Source organism: Lepidochelys kempii, chromosome 3 (genome assembly GCF_965140265.1).
Source record: "Lepidochelys kempii isolate rLepKem1 chromosome 3, rLepKem1.hap2, whole genome shotgun sequence".
NCBI lineage: Eukaryota > Metazoa > Chordata > Testudines > Cheloniidae > Lepidochelys > Lepidochelys kempii.
In genome coordinates this window covers 92827794-92846687 of record NC_133258.1, presented here as the reverse complement: position 1 = coordinate 92846687, position 18894 = coordinate 92827794, and the positions used below count along the sequence as shown (strand labels likewise).

Below are 18894 nucleotides of genomic sequence, written 5' to 3'. Positions count from 1 at the left end.
GTGCAAAGGATTTGGGAGGTTCTAGTTTTAAAAAGTTTTTATTCTGTGTGCAGAAGTTGCATATGCTTTATCTTATGCTATTTATACTTTGAACTAGCAAAGGGAGAGATTCCTTTACTTGCTAAACAAACATGCTTGTGTTGTACTCTGACCCTGACTGGTCGAGATACATTTGTTTACAGAATTTAAAGTTCTGCAGGGAACAAGTAAAAATACATAAGATAACATTTGATAATATGAGTGTCTTGGTTGTAGTCTCCAAACTTCTTGTATCTCTTTACGTTTATTATGAATAGGTGAGTGGATGTGAAAGGTTTGGTTATGGAGTGATAGTTACACAAATGGCATCGACATCTCCAGGTGCAGTAGCTCTGCAGCGTTCAGGTAATTTTAAGGGTGAACTTTATCATAAGTACTAACATATTGTAATATTATGAATTAAAATAATACAATTCCAAACAAAATAAAGTCAGATGTGATTAACATAGATATCCAATACTAGCAATGACTACTTTGGAGCCTGCTGAATTTTTGGTGGAAAATTATTCTTTTAAATGCTTTTTTTCTTAAGTACAGAAATGCCTTATGAATTTAAGTTTTTGCAGATGGAAGAATATGATCTTGTATACTCTGTGAAACAAAACAAAGATAGAATTGTAAAAGAATGTTCCTCTTTTTATTTTTATTTCATTTGTTTTGATTTCAAAGAAATTTATCCTTTCACCTAAATGCATGAATGCATTAATGAATGTTACAAAACAAACCAGTAATAAATCACAAACCTTCCTCATTCATCGACAAATCCTAATTAATAAATACCAACTTTAACTGATTTACCATCTTCATGACCCACTAACTTCTCAAAAGCCTGGGAAGATGGATAGGTCTGAACATCAACAGACGCTAGCTGTTTAGGACCACTGATTGGTGAAGAAATGAGTTCCAGAATCAAGGATTCTTCACTAAAAATGCTGTGCCAGAAAGCTTCTCCAAGTTAAACCAGGGACTGGCACCACAGCTCAAGTAGCCTGCACCTAAACCATGTAGTGTTTCAAAGATTAAAACTGATAACTTGAATTGCAACCAGTGTTGATTATGGAACTCTCTGGCAACTGTTCTGTTTGTTCATCCAGAAGCAGTTGGGGATGTAATTAAGATGGCAAGGGTATGACAGGCAAACTCCACCGATGAATGAAGCTGAAATAACCTCTACCAGTTCTTCAGACCTCTGGCCCTAAACCACAAGCTTTATTTCAGTCTTTTCTTGGTTCAGTTTCAGCCAGCTAGTCCTCATAGTGAAGACACAACAGCTTCAATTTTCTCACTAATCTTTTAAAATGATCTGTATACATGTTTCAGCTCCTGCACAACAGAATGGAGCCCTACGGTATGTCACATAAGAGAAACCTTGTGACCGACTGAAAAAAAAATGTCTACTACTACTTTCTAGAGTCTCTCAGGAAATGAGGAACAGATTAACTTGAGTGACTCCTTCTGTCCTACTATGGTCCACAGCCACATTCTATGGTTAATGGTATTGAAGGCAGGTGAAATACCTGAAAGAATCAGCCCAGATCTTCACCCCTACCAGAAGGCATTTATACAAACATGAATGAGGTCATAATTATCAGCCTATCGTTTACAGTAGACATTACTCAGAAGATATGTATTTCTACTTATCTTTCCCTTAATTTTCATTTGAAGATATATATTGATAAGATTTCTTAACATATTTTTACAATCAGCTAGCAATATACATTACTAGGACCAACCCTAGACCATATGGCATCTCAGGTGAGGAGCATCTTTGGCACCCCACCCCCACTCCATTTATTAAACTTTTGAATACCTTATTTTTATTGCAGTTGTAGCCTATTTCACGACTTTGATGCACAATTTGCATGTGTGATTTATCCCTAGCATATAAGAAGATAAATTTGCACACTGTAAATCTGTATTTATTCATGCCATATATAAGCAAATAAAAAATAAATTCATTTCCTCTAAGCTTATAGACCCTTTTTAACTTTAAGAATAACTGAAATGTACTAACATCAAGAAATTGAACTGTGCACCAACACTGGGTGGATCAGTATTAAATAGTGTTACGGTAGGTGACAGCCTTAGAATGTTAACCCTAGTCCTTTAGTTCAAAAGGTCGCTTTTCTCACCTTTGCCTTCATGCACTGAAGCACAGTGTCGGAGAGTTCCAAAGACTGGCTAAGGGCATTTTTAAGTGATAAAATAACAAGTGATATCAGTCACTTGTCGACCATCATCGGTCAAAGATACGTTTTAATGAGCCTGAGCATTGAAAAGCACTCACCACTTGCAGCTGTGACCGACAGCATGAGAAGAATCCTCAAAGCTATCCACACATTTAGGAAATGTGTCCTTGAACTCTGCATCATGATGAATTGGAGAACTTGGAGTGCAGAGGGCTTCCCAGGGTTGCCAAATGTCACAGATGTTGTCCAATTCGACATAGAGATCTTTATCAATGACATCTGAACATTCATCATGTGTCAGCATCTGGTGAAGCTCCGTACAGTTTTCCTGTCAGCCAACAGCTTATTAAGGTCATACAAAAATCCCCAGATCTTTTAGTGGTGTTTCATTGTCCAAACCTTTCTTCGATGGACAATGTAGCAGTGTCAACGAGTGAGCAAAAAAGCTCCCTCTTGTATTTTTCTTCCGAGCTTCCATCACCTAATCTCTGTCCTCTTAACCAAACTGTCTCTTCTTCTGATCAATACGAGTATCCTTGAAGACAGGCTGAACTCCTAAGTTTTCTGCCATTTCTTTGGTAGCAGTGATGGCATCTTCAAATCTGTTGTCTATGTAGTCCACAACAAAATCAAGGCAACTTCTCATCAAAGTAGTACCTGTCATGATGTCCATCAACTGAGTTTCTAATGTCTTGCTTACAGTGTTTACTTGGAACAGGATATTATGCCAAAACACAACTGAGACTAGAAATTTGAAGTCAGTGGTCTGGTTTGCCAGGCTTTGCATCTCGTGTTGGATTCTGGCCTCAGCTTTACTCAACTGTGCCAGTTCCATCAGAGCATCATAAACCTCAGTCACTTGGTACCTCATTGTCAATATGGCTCTCCCAGTGAGTGTCAGTTACCGGCTTCACGGTCAGATTTGTAACATTGTCTGTGAGGATCTACTACCTGATAGTTGATGCTGAAAAGAAGACTAATCTAATGAAGATGATGCTGCATCTGACAAATCAGGTTGAGGGAATGGCAGCCACAAGGCACAAAGAAAGCTCTTGGATTCAACACAAGGATCTTTGCCTGGATGCCACTGTTTCTTCCCTTCATGTTTACACCATTGTCATAGCGTTGGTTGCGGCAGTTCTGAAGCTTTATCCTTGTTCAAAATGTTCATAAACAGTTCTGTTAGGCCTTTTCCAGTAGAGTTGTCCACAGACCAGAAACAGATAAAACATTCCTTTTCTTGGATACAGCCATCCTTGTTAACAAATCTTACTGTAAATGACATCTTTTTACTTTGACTAATGTTGGGAGTACAGTTCATTGTTACAGCATAGTACTTTGCTTTGCCAAGCTGCATCAATACGTTATCAAGCACTTGCCTTGCCATAAAGTCAATCAATCAGTTTTGAATTGTTTTGCTGTAGTAATGGTCCACATCTTCTTTACAAACTACTCAACATAGGTGTTCATGTATGACATTATCATATTTCTCTAGGAGTTCTGCCAAACTGAGAAAATTACCATTGTGCTCAATGAACAACTTATCTGACGAGCCCCGGAAAGCCAAATTATTCTTTGCAAGGAAGAGGATAATTGAGATCAAACACTCGAGTGCATTCCTCCAGTGCTGGATTTCTACATTAATAATGTGTTGGCTTTCTGTATCTATGCATTTATTCAGCTTGAGCCTGGACTCGACCTCCATCCATTTGGAGTGGGCCGTAAAATGGCTGGGTGACTTCAAAGTATCAGCTAAGTTATCCTAGTAATTGTACCCAGAAAGTGCAAACAACAATTTTACATTCTTGTCAAATATTTTACAACAAAAACAGAACACTTTTGAAACAATACGTGTTAAGCATGGCAAAAGAAATGACAGTATTTATTTTATCTTGTTGCATAGATAGGGGTTCGATAGATATTTCTGGCATCTAATTAGATATGTCCTTTATTAGTCACTACTTACACTCTTCAAGGCTTAAAACACAAGTACACTTTCACAATTACACAATACAACAAGGTTTGCAATATTGCAACTGGGCTCTCACTTCATTCTTATATCTCATTGACTGACTGGTGTTGCCCTGTCTATTATATACCTGCGAGGGCATGGCTGACAACATTCCAGGAGGGTCAAGGAAAATGTAGTTCTCAGAAAGTCTGGAAGCTTCCACAAGATTCTACAAAGGTCCAAAACATTCTAGGTGGTTAGTGAAAAATGAATCCACATACAGAATACCTGAAACATTTTACTTCAAACATTCTATTTTCCCTTTTGTTGCTAACAACAAAAACAGCACCCCAAGCCTGGTGCCCCCGAACCTCAGCACCCCAGATGGTCGCTGGATTGCCTGCCCCTAAATCCGACCCTGTATATTACTGTGTACTGGCACAGGCAGCTGTGCAAAACTACTCTCTCTCTTTAGGTAAATCTAGTTTACTTTATTATGCAAGTGCAAGTCAGTTGTTTCCAGACAAGTTGTCTTAAATCCTGTGTCTTTAGAATCAATGATATTGTATAACATATATGGTTCCCAAATTGTGGTCTGTAAGAGCTAGCTTGTGACAAAATACTGGGTCTTCTTTCTTTCCAGCTACTTAATCGCTGCAAAACAAACAAACAAAAATGGAAAAAAATATTACCTACAGTAATATTACTTTTCCTTGTAAACCGTTTCTGTAGTTGTCAAAATGATGTTATTCGATCATCAGTGGGAAGGACAGTGGTGTACCATATTATCATGGCTAGAAGAGGAGAGTAGTCCCTGAGGCAATCTCTTTTTAAGATTTGGTCCATGCTGTATAGAGTTTTGAGTTTTATTTTACTTGTTTTTTTAAGCATTTTTGTGACTAAATCAAATATTAAATTTTAGGGTTTATAAAATCACTTATAAGTGAATTATGGGCTGTTTTGGAGTGTGGAAGAGATGATCATAGAGTAACTCACCCCAGTTCTACTCCAGTAGATCCTATTGACCGAAACTGTCAGAAGGTGAGAAATTATCTTATTTTATGCAATTTGTTACTACTGTGTATAAATACACAGGTGGTTTCATTAATATCCTAAATGTGACATTTCATCAGCATTGTTTCTAATTTAGGCACTTAAAGTAAAATTGGTGTAGTACAACAAGCAAAACAATGACTGAATGAAATAGGTTCCTGTGTTATATGGAGGTTCACAGTTGCAAGGGTCACTGAAGTCAATTAAAAAGTACGCTGGCCCTCGCTAGAACACGCGTCTATATAGTGCAAATTCGCATATAATGTGGTCGTGGTCTTGGATCCCAAATGTAATTACTTTAATTGGAATTCATTTTAATGTGGTCCCTGCTATAATGTGGTCCCGCGCATGGATCCCAAATCCCGCGTTCTAGCAAAGGTCCTGTGTATATCATAAAAAGAGTGATATAGAGGATCATCTTGACAAAATGAGGTCTTATAATAGCATAAATTGAGATTTATGAGCAGTGTGATTAAACAGCATATAAATGTATACCTAAATTGGCTAATGTTTTAGATGGAATATGATTTGATTTTATACTTGATTTTCAGTTAGTTTGATTTTCGTGAGGTTACATTCTTTCAGGTGGAAAGCTCTCTTTCTGATAGCAGTTACTTTGTCTTAGAATGAGTTACAACTACTAGTTCAGGATGATCTAAACCACCAAATTCTACAAGTATGTGATGATATAAGCAGAATAGCATTCGAAAATCATTCAACATTTATTGCCAGAATTGTACTTCATTCAGACCCATGGAAGAATTCTCAACTTTCACTGGGCCATTCGTTTCTGCAATGTGTCAACCCATCAGTTCACACAGTTCTCACAAGGTGCATGGGCACTACCTTAGACTAGCATAGATGTGTCTCCCATTAGGATATGAGTAATGTTCCACGTTTGTTTCGTTGGGTAGCTCTGCCTGTTTAAACTTCACACTGCAGAGCAGGGTGAGACTGAGACCTGGGCCAAACTTCTTTACATTGTTTTTAATTAACTGCCAATTCAATGCTATCTAATGGTTGGTTATATAAATATAAAAGTTCACAGTAGCAACCTTTTTATTTATTTATTTTTTTAAAGTTTTTTCTAGCGCTGGTAAATTTGCTATCCTATCCTGCTATTTATGAACTGATAGGTGATCAGGAGATACCAAATAAACCAGAATATTCTCTCCGTGAAGTTCCTACAAATGTTATTGTAAGTAATTTTTTCTTTTTTTTTCTTTTTCTTTCTTTTTTTCAAAATACTACAATGTGGTTAGACATTTTGTCTGAGCAAGCATTATGTTAATAATTAAAGACATGCTCTATTTTCTGCTCAAATGATAAATTTAGACTTGAAATTAGATGAAGGTTTCTAACCATCAGAGGAGTGAAGTTCTGGAACAGCCTTCCGAGGGAAGCCTTGGGGGCAAAAGACATATCTGTTTCAAGACCAAGCTTGATAAGTTTATGGAGGCGATGAGATGATGGGATAATCTAATTCTGGCAATTTAATTGATCTTTCACTATTAGCGGTAAATATGCCCAATGGCCTGTGATGGGATGTTAGATGGGGTGGGATCTGAGTTGCTACAGAGAATTCTTTCCTGGGTCTCTGGCTGGTGAGTCTTGCCCACATGCTCAGGGTTTAGCTGATCGCCATATTTGGGGTTGGGAAGGAATTTTCACCCAGGGCAGATTGGCAGAGGCCCTTGGGGTTGTTTGCCTTCCTCTGCAGTGTGGGGCATGGGTCACTTGCTGGAGAATTCTCTGCACCTCGAAGTCTTTAACCATGATTTGAGGACTTCAATAGCTCAGACATAAGTTAGGGGTTTGTTACAGGAGTTGGTGGGTGAGATTCTGTTGCCTGCGTTGTGCAGGAGGTCAGACTAGACGATCATAATGGTCCCTTCTGACTTTAAAGTCTATGATTCTGTGATTTTAAAATTGTTTTTGCATTTTTTATTGTGTGCAGCATGAGGGCAGCATATGCACATAGTATATTGGGTAATATAAAATCTTTGCATGATTTGAAGGTCTTACTTTTCTTCCTCACTTTTATTATAAATCTGTTCCCAGGGATAATGATATATATGAACATCTCTAATTATGTGTGTTTGCGCACATGCACATATGTATGCATATATTTGTATCATACATTATTGTGTGTGTATATATATATAAGTGGAGGGAGGAGGGACTACATATATATAGTCTTATACCACAACCATTGTAGAGACAAAAATATTTAACCTTTTAATAAAAAATTAGTTTAAAATGGGTTAGTGTTTCTGAAGTCCATAAACTACCAATACAACATAAAAAGTCAGGAAGTTACTAGGTAAATGCTTACCCAGTCCTGGTAAGCTATGCTAATGATTGCTCATTCTCCACATTATTTTATCCACATTTCCTACCCTCTTCTTTCCTCTTCTACACGTCACGTGTAAACTTCAACTCTAACCACACAAAGTGGTGACAATTGGATGTTTGTTAATTGGTCAAACGGTTGAATATTGTATTAAAATATTTGATTAGTGTTTATGGTGTAGATTTTTAGTTATGCATGAGAGTCTTGGATGACTGTTAGTGCAGGGAATATTTTTAAAAGTAGAAATAGTTTATAAAATTGTCTGTCATGTTTGGAAGTTACTATTTTAAAATCTTGTAACACTATTTACGTGATAATGAAGCAGTATGGTGCTATTTTCTGTTTTCAGTAGTTATTTGTGTTCAGAGTCAAAATTGCATGTTTTGTGAGGCATAGGAGGGGAGTAGTCATTTGTTGAGGGTAGTGTATGCAAGTGATGTAATATGAAGAAAGCAAAATCGTGTTTGAAGTTTCCTATAGGTTGCGTGAGACTTTAGTGATTTCATAGCTTCATAAATCTGGGTTAGTGTATTATGCTCTGGAGCACCTTTAACTGATTTTTTAATAAACCTTTTTGTTTGAGGAATTTCTTAGGTTTGTAAAGAAGTGTTATTTCAGTGCTAATAGTTGCTCACATGGATAGTAGTAAAAGTTCATATATAGTCTCCAAATTATGCTCTCTCCACCTTCAGAGCCCCGGTGTTTGCCCAAGCCCCTCCACAACCCAGAATCTTTTCTTGGCTCCTGTACAGCTGTGCTCCTTCCCCATGTTACTCTCCAGATCTTCATTCCCTCATAACCCCCATCAATGGCTCAGATGTCCCCAGGTCACTCTTTAGAACCCCTGTGTCTCTGCAGTACTCCACTGCTCATTCTTGGCTCTGGGCTAAAACATACAGAGGGCAGAAGAGGCTGCAGTTGTCAGACAAACATCCCACAACATCTCTTTCTTTGAGCACACAAATAGCCAATTTGCATTAATTGTCCCTGTCAAGGTTCCTTCCCCACTCTGAACTCTAGGGTACAGATGTGGGGACCTGCATGAAAACCCCCTAAGCTTATTTTTACCAGTTTAGGTTAAAACTTCCCCAAGGTACAAACTATTTTACGTTTTGTCCCTGGACCTTATTGCTGCCACCACCAAGCATCTAACAAAAATAACAGGGAAAGAGCCCACTTGAAAACGTCTTTCCCCCAAAAAATCCCCCCAAGCCCTACACCCCCTTTCCTGGGGAAGGCTTGATAAAAATCCTCGCCAATTTGCATAGGTGAACATAGACCCAAACCCTTGGATCTTAAGAACAATGAAAAAGGTTCTTAAAAGAAGAATTTTAATTAAAGAAAAAGTAAAAGAATTACCTCTGTAAAATCAGGATGGTAAATACCTTACAGGGTAATCAGATTCAAAACATAGAGAATCCCTCTAGGCTAAACCTTAAGTTACAAAAAGACACAAAAACAGGAATATATATTCCATTCAGCACAACTTAGTTTATCAGCCATTTAAACAAAACAAAATCTAACGCATATCTAACTAGATTGCTTATTAACTCTTTACAAGAGTTCTGACCTGCATTCCTGCTCTGGTCCCAGCAAAAGCAACACACAGACAGCTTTGTCTCTTCCCCCCCACCCCCCATCTTTGAAAGTATCTTGTCTCCTCATTGGTCATTTTGGTCAGGTGCCAGCGAGGTTATTTTCACTTCTTAACCCTTTACAGGTGAAAGGGTTTTGCCTCTGGCCAGGAGGGATTTGAAGGTGTTTACCCTTCCCTTGATATTTATGACAGTCCCTTATGAATTATTTACATTACAGAATTCATGGCCAACCAACTGACTGAAAAGGCAGCAGCAATCTTGGGGTAAAGGAAATGATATTCAAAAGAATCTTTTTATACACAAATGATCCAATAAAATTGAATTTCCAGTGATTTAGAATAAATGTTGAATTGTTTAGTTGCATTGTAGTGTAAAGTAGCAGCTTCACTTACAGTGAAGTTATTCTATGTTGGGCGGGGAGGGGCGGGATAATTTGGTGTCAGAGGATTCCACTATCTTTAAATAAGGATGCATTTTAAATAAAGGAGAATCTGCTTTGACCAATTATTTTACTGGTAGTGGTAACTTTATTTTATAAAAAATGAAGTACAAGTTCTAATGGATTTTATGAAATTAAGTTTATATTTTTTTCTCTCTGATGTGGTCTTGAAGTGACTCATTGATCTAAAGAGTCAGTCAATAATTCTCCTTGCTGTTTCCGAGGCCATGCTTCTCAAATAGAATTTAATAAATAAGTAAATAAATAAATGGATTTCATCTGACACAAACAAAGCCCCTAAGGATTTTGTTGGTTTTAGTTCTTTGAGTTTACCACACCAATCTGAGTCCAAGAGAATGATGTCAGTGGAATTTTTGTACATTTTATGCATTCTTTAAAAGGCAATTATTACTTTGGGAGCAATATCTGAGACAAACTAGAGAGAGGGATAATACAATCTGAATTGTGCATAAAACAGTAAGTAGCCCACTGGTCATTTACAGTTTTGTCAAGCACTGTAGGCTTAAAATTTCCCATATAAAACACTCTTACATCACATCATAAAGAAACTGATGATTTGACAGGGTTTTCAAAAAACTAAAACAAACAAAAATAATCCACAGAACTTTCCTGTTGGGCAAGTGGACTAGATGGACCATTGTTTAGTCTGAGTTGATACTTATGTTTCTGTGCACAGAATTATTTAGTACCTGAACTTTTGATTAAATTAGCTTGAAATGGAAAGATCTGTACATATTTCAAAAACACTAAAAAATCACTTTACCATTTTACTCCAATATTAACATTCAAAAGTAATTTAAAATGTTTAATATTTCAGTGCCTTGACATGTATTTAGCTATGTGTTTGTGGCTTTTTATGTATATTTTGGCCTTGATTCTGCACCATTGACTTTAATGGGAGCAAGAACATTAAGCACTAACACTTTCAAAAAAAATTAATGTATTTTTGTAACATTTAGAATAAATAATGCTGTATTTTTACACATTAACCTTAAGTGTAAGAAATATAAGAAGATGCATGATAATTTTACAATAATGCCTTCTTTTTGCAGGATATAATTGACAGACTTATAATTTTGAATTCAGAAGCTAAAATTCACTCCTTATTCAATTATGAACAATCACACATCTTTGGTCTGAGGTAAGATCCACTCTCTGTTCAAAATGAGAATACAGTACGGCAAGTTTTTATTGGTTTCCAATAAACTTATATTATTGCTTCTTATTGTGCATGAAAGTGAAATTCAGTTAGTTATTTTTTTTTAAACATGGAAAGGTTGAAAGAAAAATGCATTATATAGAATTAGGAAAACAGCAAAGACCATCTTTATTCAATATTCCTGTATCTGATGCAATAAAAAAAGTTGCACAAGGTTATTTAGCATGGATGGTTGAAAAGCAAATGTAGTACATCCATCATGACATGTGAAACAAACATCCTGCTAAAATACTGTAATAAATTGAGGATTTTACATTACCATGTGAAGCTTTATATATTTAATTTATCTACGAGTGCATTTCAGAAATTCATTCTATTTTAATTATATTACCAATTCCAGCAATATTCCCTGTGCTTAAAATGGGAGGTACCACTAGAACCAGTAATATGTCTAGAACTTGAATGAACATTTTAAATGTGTCTACTGAATATGATGCTCATCAATATATTGTCTGCATGGTTTCCACGTATTTAAAGATAAAAATAACTCTATCTGCTTTTCTAGCCTGAATGATAAATAGTTTGCTTAGTTTATATATTCGTGTGTATAAGTGAAAGGATATCTCTACTAAGATGTGATCCATACTATGAAAAAGTTTGATAATGTCTGATTGGGCAGAATAACGATCCCAATGGTTTATAAAGTCCAAAGTTAGTTTTCTATAGCCCCACTTTTACCAAAATATCAGAGTAAATTAATCTGTACCATATATGCAAATAATAGTGAACTATGTACTGTAGATTACATCAAATAATCCAGGTAACATCTTTCATCTGGCAGGACAGGTATGAGATGTACAGTGTCAAAGTTTTGAGATATGAGAAGTACAGTCTTGTACCATGAAACAGGGAGTCAGAGATTGTTTCATAAAATAATATAGGACTATAGGAGTCTTAAGTTAGGTAGAAGTGATGAGTCTGCAAATAGCATTTGAAATAGCTAGTAGTTACTTAGGAACAACTGTGCAATCCTAGCACCATTGAAGTCAATGGCAAAACTCCCTTTGATTTCAGTAGAGCCAGGATTTCACCCCCAGTTGGGCAGGCTGTTCTGAAAAGGAACTATGAGTTTTGTCTGTGTGTTTATATTGTGTTTTTTATTAAGGTCCTGTCTACACTGCAAAAAAAAAAAATGGGGAGCTCATTGAACCATAAAATCATGCATGTTTTATACACAGAGATAAAACGTTCAGCTAATCTCTTTGAGTGGGTACACAGCTGACTCCCTGATTCCTTTTAGATTGACAAAATTAAGCAAGTACACATATTCCAACCTGATTGTGAATGCTTTAAAAAAATGTGTTTAACAAGCTTGTTCCCGGTGTACATGGGTACCACAACCATGACACTTGAAACCATTTTATAAACATCTATTTAAGTAGATTAGAGGGGTCTTAAAGTTTACTGAAAAACTTGAAGCATAGAAGGAAATCTTGCACTGGATTATGAAAGGACAGAAAGCAAGTGAAAATTTCTGAGGGTTGGAATGTTGTTCTGTTTCTCAATTCATGTAAAGAGACAAACGGCCTCATTTTTAGGCTTGGCAGAACTCAATTTTTATTTTTTATCATTTTGACAGATATCAGTGTTTGGTTTTAAGCTTTTTTTCTATATTTATATAGATTTTAAATTTTCACAGTTGTCAAAAATTATGTGTGTGAAGAATTTTTTTTGTTAATTGCATTTTTCTCAGTTCCTGGAAATTATGGGTGGTCAGACAATGGAGGTGGTGGGTCAGAGAATAATTATTTAATGACAGGAGACACTGATATTCAAAAAGTTATTTTTAGAACCGTTAAACCAAAAAATTGTCAACATCACACATCAAAATGTACACAGTAAATAGCCTTAAATCAAACCCTAATTAATTCTCAAGCAGCAATTTTTCTTGCTTTGCCTATCTGTAAATTTCACTTATTACTGATGGAAATATTTTTTTTGTTGGTTTGTGTATATAGTGATTTCAACATTTATCAGCATTTGCTGATAAACATTTAATGCTTCCAAGCATACACATTTTTATTTCCCCACCTGTAAAATTAAGGTAATGATGCTGAAGTCCTTTGTAAAGTTCTTTGAGATCTACTGATGAAAAGCTCTATATAAACTAGATAGTATTATTGTTATTGTTGCTATTATTGTTTTAGGGAAAAAATAAGTAATGCACTATTCACAATATGAAAATGTCCTGCATATCAAAGTAGGTAATGTTTTAACATAATATTAAATGGCTGCTACATCAGGAAATCAAAGGAAAGATTCTTTAACTACTGAACCATAATTTTCCGTGGGGCCGCCTAAGCTCCTTTTATAACCTCAGTGATGCCTTGGATATACCATTTCACAGCCTTCCACGAACGTCCCCCCTTCCCCTGTCTTCCATCAAAGGCCCCATTTATTGCCAACTTTCCTTCTATTAGAAGAAGGGAAGATGCAACTCACTCTAGAGACTTTCAACACTGCTCATTACATTTATTAGAATGCCAAAGCGAGGCACTAAGTCCTCTTATCTCTAACAAACTCTGAACCCTATATAAGGGTATACAATGTCAGAGGTGGGAGTACATGATCCCTATATTATGTGGCCTGTCACCTTCTTTTCAAATATTTTTGTCTATAGTAGTAAGCTTGGCATTTAGTATCCATTAAATAGGTACCCAAGAAAAATTAGCAAAGTCTATGATGTCTGCCTTCTTTGTGACATCTCAGGTGGCTTAAATATGCTTTCTTAAGCTGTCAGTTTGATTCAAGAGAAAACTATATATTGTTGTCAAACAATATCTACAATATTTATGAAAAAAATAATTTGAAGGGTATTTTGACAAGTGTTTTAACACAATAAAACACTTCATAACAAATATCATTATGATTTATTACAAAACTTTCTTCTGTTTTTATGGGCTTAAGTGAATGGCTTAGGTGAGACCAAAAGCATCACAAATCAGTCTGCTGTTTCTTACCCAAATATATTTTAAAGCAATATATGTAATATTTTGGAAACTATATTTTCAAAACTGATTAAACTTGTCCCCTTACTGTACTGATGGTCACTGATGTTTTAATACTTTTAAAAATCAGACCACAAAATGCATTCCCCATAAGGAAGTATAAAGAATAGTGGTTTAAAGTGGAGGAAAAAATGGAAATATTCTTAATCCTGTATCTGAGAAAGTTGACTTAGTATCCTCTAGTTTTATGTTGCATTTTTATAACATCAGTAACAAATTTTAGCTGAATACTGTCTATTTTTGAGTGTGTTTGAAGCATCCAGCGTCATGTCACATTTCCCTTTTGTACCTTAAGTTTGAAAATTGTTAGTAAATAGCTTAAATGTTTTCTTATTGTTTTAATGGATTTTCATGAGTTTTGGAAGGTGCACACATACTATTTCACTGGTAATATTTTTAGAATTTGCAAATTCAAAACTTTTATTCTGACTAATTCAGTCCCTTATACAAGGAATCTGTACCATTACATACTAATTCCAAGTTCCTTCCTAAAATGATCTTGGATTTCTGTCTTAATGTCATGCTTTTTTTCTTTTCTTCAATTCTCTTGCTCGACTTGCAAGCACCTCTGAACCCCATGGAGTCAAACTTGAAAGATATATATTTCACTAGAATCCATTTGAGATTAATTTTTATCTACTTTCCTAAAATTTCTGAGTACAAAGACGTCTGTCTTTTTCAAAAGAAACATTGTCTTGTATAGTCAGCATGCTCTCCTGCGTAATTCCTTCAGTGACGTCAAATTTGCTAGTATATGAAGCAACTGTAATGTCAAAACTGAATTGTGGCATTATTGACCAAATCTGGTAGGAGCAGCAGGTTAATTATAATGGGATAAAGGACTTGTGTAGACATAAATATCTAGTGTGACAAAGTTCCTCCTCTGCCTTGGTGGGTCCTGTGGTTTTTGGAGGATTTGCTTGTCTCAGAGGTTCATGGCAGTCCTCAGTTTGGCCGCTTCTGCTAGAGGCTCAAACCTGCCGTTCACTCAGCTAACCTTGTCACTGGCCAGCATGGGGGAAATGGAGAACAATCTCCGCAGTCTCTGTTGCCCCACCTAGTGGGTCAGGGACAGGCCAGATCCCTTTCCAAATTAGACCTTCCCTTCTGGTATTGCTCACAGACTAGGTCAACTCCTCCTGTGTCCGATCAGGAGTTGGGGGGGTGAGGGAATCCAGGTCCACCCTGTACACTGGGTTCCAGCCCAGGGCCCTGTGGATAGCAGCTGTCTACAATGTCTCCTGCATCAGCTACGTGACAGCTTCAACTCCCCGGGCATTTTCCCCTGGCCTCTCACTCCCTGCTCCTTGCACTCCCCCCACTAACTGATGGGAGGTCCTTTTTAAACCAGGTATCCTGATCAGTCTGCCTGCCATAATTGATTCTAGTATGTTCTTAATTGGCTCCAGGTGTCTTAGTTAGCTTCCCTGTCTTAATTGTTTCTAGGAGGTTCCTGATTGCTCTAGCACAGCCCCTGCTCTGGTCACTCAGGAAACAGAAAACTATTCATCCAGTGGCCAGTATATTTGCCTTCTACCAGACTCCTGTACCCCACTGGTCTGGGTCTGTCACACTAGTTAAATTTACAACAAAGAGAAATCAAATATTGTAAAAGTCAGTAGCAGCTGAAGGTTGAGAACAATCTGTCACAGCATGCTTTTGGTGATTTTTTTTTTTAAATCCAAGTAGTAGACTTAATAAACTTATATAAAAAGGCTCTAAAGTCTTTCTCTCTCTCGATATCAAGAGAACAGGGTGATATGTGAACAGGAGAATATGCTAAAGTAGCTGTCATCATGTGTTCCGTACTGCTGTTGATTGGTGGGATGGTCATTTGAATGCCTGTATGCATCTCACTCTTTGAAAGCAATGATGGTCAATTTAGTTTTAGCTCATGGTTAATACACAGAATTCTTACAAATCTTCTGCCTAGAGCACAGAAATTCTAAATTGCTTTCTTGCATTTCAAACACAATTTCTGGGTTAAAAACTCTAGTCTCCCTCAGTCATATGCTGTGCTTTTCTAACTTCAAATTTCATTGTACTTGCTAAATTTAAACTTAGTTTTTAAGATAGTTGTTACAGATCATTTCCCATAATAGTGACTTACAGATAACTAATTAAAATTTTAAGCTTTTATGTTATATTTTCTGGTGTTACTGTTTTCTTTTGAGTAAGCACGACTATTTGTTCCTGAGTTGAGGGTCAGATCTCATTGGTTGTGATGAAGATAGATTAAAGATGTTATTCAGAAGAATGACACTGTGTGGACCCCATTATCAGCTTCCTTTTTAAAGTGTCTATGTGTTTAGCACTATAGAAATCAAGGTAGAAAAAATTGCTTGGTAGAAATGCATAGTAGAAATCACAGTAAAGAAACTAAGACATGCCTTTGAGCAGCCAGTGTCTCAAAATCCATAAAAAAAGGCCCCAATGTAAGTGAGTGCAGAACATGTTCTTCTGATCAAGGTGATATAATTAATTCCCCAACAAGAGAATTCCCAGCATGAGTCTATATAATTTTCTTTACAATCCTTAATTCAGAAGAGTTCTGACTTAAGATTTTGGTTCATTAAACCTGGCTGAGCTCCTGTGCTGGACACTGACATGGCTGCTATTTTTGGACCCATACACTGGACCGTGTGCTTTAATTCTTCATTGTTTCTGAGTAGGCTTCAGCCACTGTCTCTTTGGCCTCTAGGTTCACTTCCAGGACATAAGCTCTCTGCCAGGTACCCCTCTCAGAAGTAGGGCCATACATTCCAGACAACCTAGGCCTAAGACCACTTCGGAACCCTAAGCCTGACTTCAGTATTGGACAAACTGGTTGAAACTATAGTAAAGAACAAAATTGTCAGATATATAGATGAACATTATTTGTTGGGGGAAGAGTCAACATGGTTTTTGTAAAGGGAAATCATGCCTCACCAATCTATGAGAATTCTTTCAGGGGGTCAACAAAGATGTGGACAAGGGGGATCCAGTGGATATAGTGTACTTAGATTTTCAGAAATCCTTTGACAAGGTCCCTCACCGAAGGCTCTTTAGCAAAGTCAGCTGTCATGGGTTAAGAGGGAAGGTGCTCTCATGGACTGGTAGCTGGTTAAAAGATAGGAAACAAAGGATAGGAATAAATGGTCAGTTTTCAGAATGGAGAGAGATAAATAGTAGTGCCCCCAGGAGTCTGTACTGGGACCAGTCCTATTCAACATATTCATAAATGATCTGTAAAAAGGGGTAAACAGTGAGGTGGCAAAATTTGCAGGTGATACAAAACTACTGAAGATGGTTAAGTCCCAAGCAGACTGTGAAGATCTACAAAAGGATCTCTCAGAACTGGGTGACTGGGCAACAAAATGGCAGATACAATTAAATGTTGACAATTGCAAAGTAATACACATTGGAAAACATAATCCCAACTGTACATACAAAATGAAGGGGTCTAAATTAGCTGTTACCACTCAAGAAAGAGATCTTGGACTTATTGTAGATAGTTCTCTGAAAACATCCACTCAATGTGCAGCAGCAGTCAAAAAAGCGAACAGAATGTTGGGAATCATTAAGAAAGGGATAGATAATAAGACAGAAAATATCATATTGCCTCTATATAAATCCATGGTAAGCCCACATCTTGAAACTGCGTGCAGATGTGGTCGCCTCATCTCAAAAAAGATATATTTGGAATTGGAAAAGGTTCAGAAAAGGGCAACAAAAACGATTAGGGGTATGGAACGGCTTCTGTATGAGGAGAGATTAATAAGACTGGGACTTTTCAGCCTGATTACCAAATGAAATTAATAGGCAGCAGGTTTAAAGCAACAAAAGGAAGTATTTCTTCACACAATGCACAGTCAACCTGTGGGACTCTTTGCCAGAAGATGTTGTGAAGGCCAAGATTATAACAGGGTTCAAAAAAGAACTAGATAAATTCATGGAGGATAGGTCCATCAATTGCTGTTAGCCAGAATGGGCAGGGATGATGTCCCTAGCTTCTGTTTGCCAGAAGCTGGGAATGAGCAACAGGAAATGGATCACTTGATGATTACCTGTTCTGTTCATTCCCTCTGGGGCACATGGCATTGGATCCTGTCAGAAGACAGGATACTGGGCTAGATGGACCTTTATTCTGGCCCAGCATGGCCATTCTTATGTTCTTATGAACCAAGAAGACTGACTTTGCAAAAGGAATTCTAAACCAATCACACTTTACTCATAGAGAGCGAGAGCACAAAAGATATACTAGCTAGTGGCCAAGCCAGTGCTACAGTCTGCTCTCAACACAGCTGATACAGCAGCCCAGTCCATCTCCACAGTGGTGGTTATGCGGCATATGTCATAATTACACTTTTTGGGCTTCCCCAAAGAGGTGCAGTTGACCATCGAATACCCCAGCTCTGAAGGTTATGCTTACTGCCAGCAGCAGCACAGAAGTAAGGACGGCATGGTATGTTGTTGCTACGCTTACTTCTGCACCGGTGTCTTCAGAGCTGGGCCCTCAGGCAGCAGTCACCACTCTCTGTCCCCCCAGCTCTGAAGACAGCGCAGAAGGGTGGCAATACCATGACACCCTTACAATAACCTTGCAACCCCCTCACCCTCAACCCCTTTTGGGTCAGGACCTCCTGTTTGAGAAATGCTGGTCTCCCCCTTGAAATCTGTATTAGGGTAAAAGTACAAAAAAAGACCAGATTTCACAGTCCATGACATGTTTTAAATGGCTGGTAATTTGGTAGGACCCTCGGCATATAGCAGCGGGCACAGCAGTAAATAAGAAATATGTAGTTCAGCTCAATTTACAGACCAAACAGCAACAGAGTGCAGACTAGACAACTCTGTCACTATCCACAGGATCAAAAACTTCTTTGACTGGTGGAAAGACCCAGCCAATGTTTGTAGGGGGATCCCCTTTTCACAACCCCCTCCCCCACATCATTGCTTTTCACTACCAACACAACGCTCATAGGATGGAGTCTAAACAACCTCAGAACACCAGGCAGGTGGTCATCAATGGAGATATCCCTTCA

General features: G+C 37.4%; 1 protein-coding gene across 13 annotated transcripts in view; it reads left to right on the top strand.

Moving 5' to 3' along the window:
- The window catches only part of TBC1D32 (TBC1 domain family member 32), a 180188-nt gene that overhangs the window by 56138 nt on the left and 105156 nt on the right, over positions 1 to 18894 (top strand). For 12 of the 13 annotated variants that reach the window (XR_012158036.1, XM_073337176.1, XM_073337184.1 and 9 more), the window contains exons 20-23: positions 297 to 384; positions 5102 to 5220; positions 6314 to 6430; positions 10696 to 10784. Coding sequence is in view for 12 of the 13 variants with exons in the window: in XM_073337176.1 (XP_073193277.1) it covers positions 297 to 384; positions 5102 to 5220; positions 6314 to 6430; positions 10696 to 10784 (413 nt within the window). In the remaining variant the exon portion in view is untranslated. The remainder of the gene's footprint in view (positions 1 to 296; positions 385 to 5101; positions 5221 to 6313; positions 6431 to 10695; positions 10785 to 18894) is intronic. The other variant, XM_073337183.1, reaches the window with a different exon arrangement.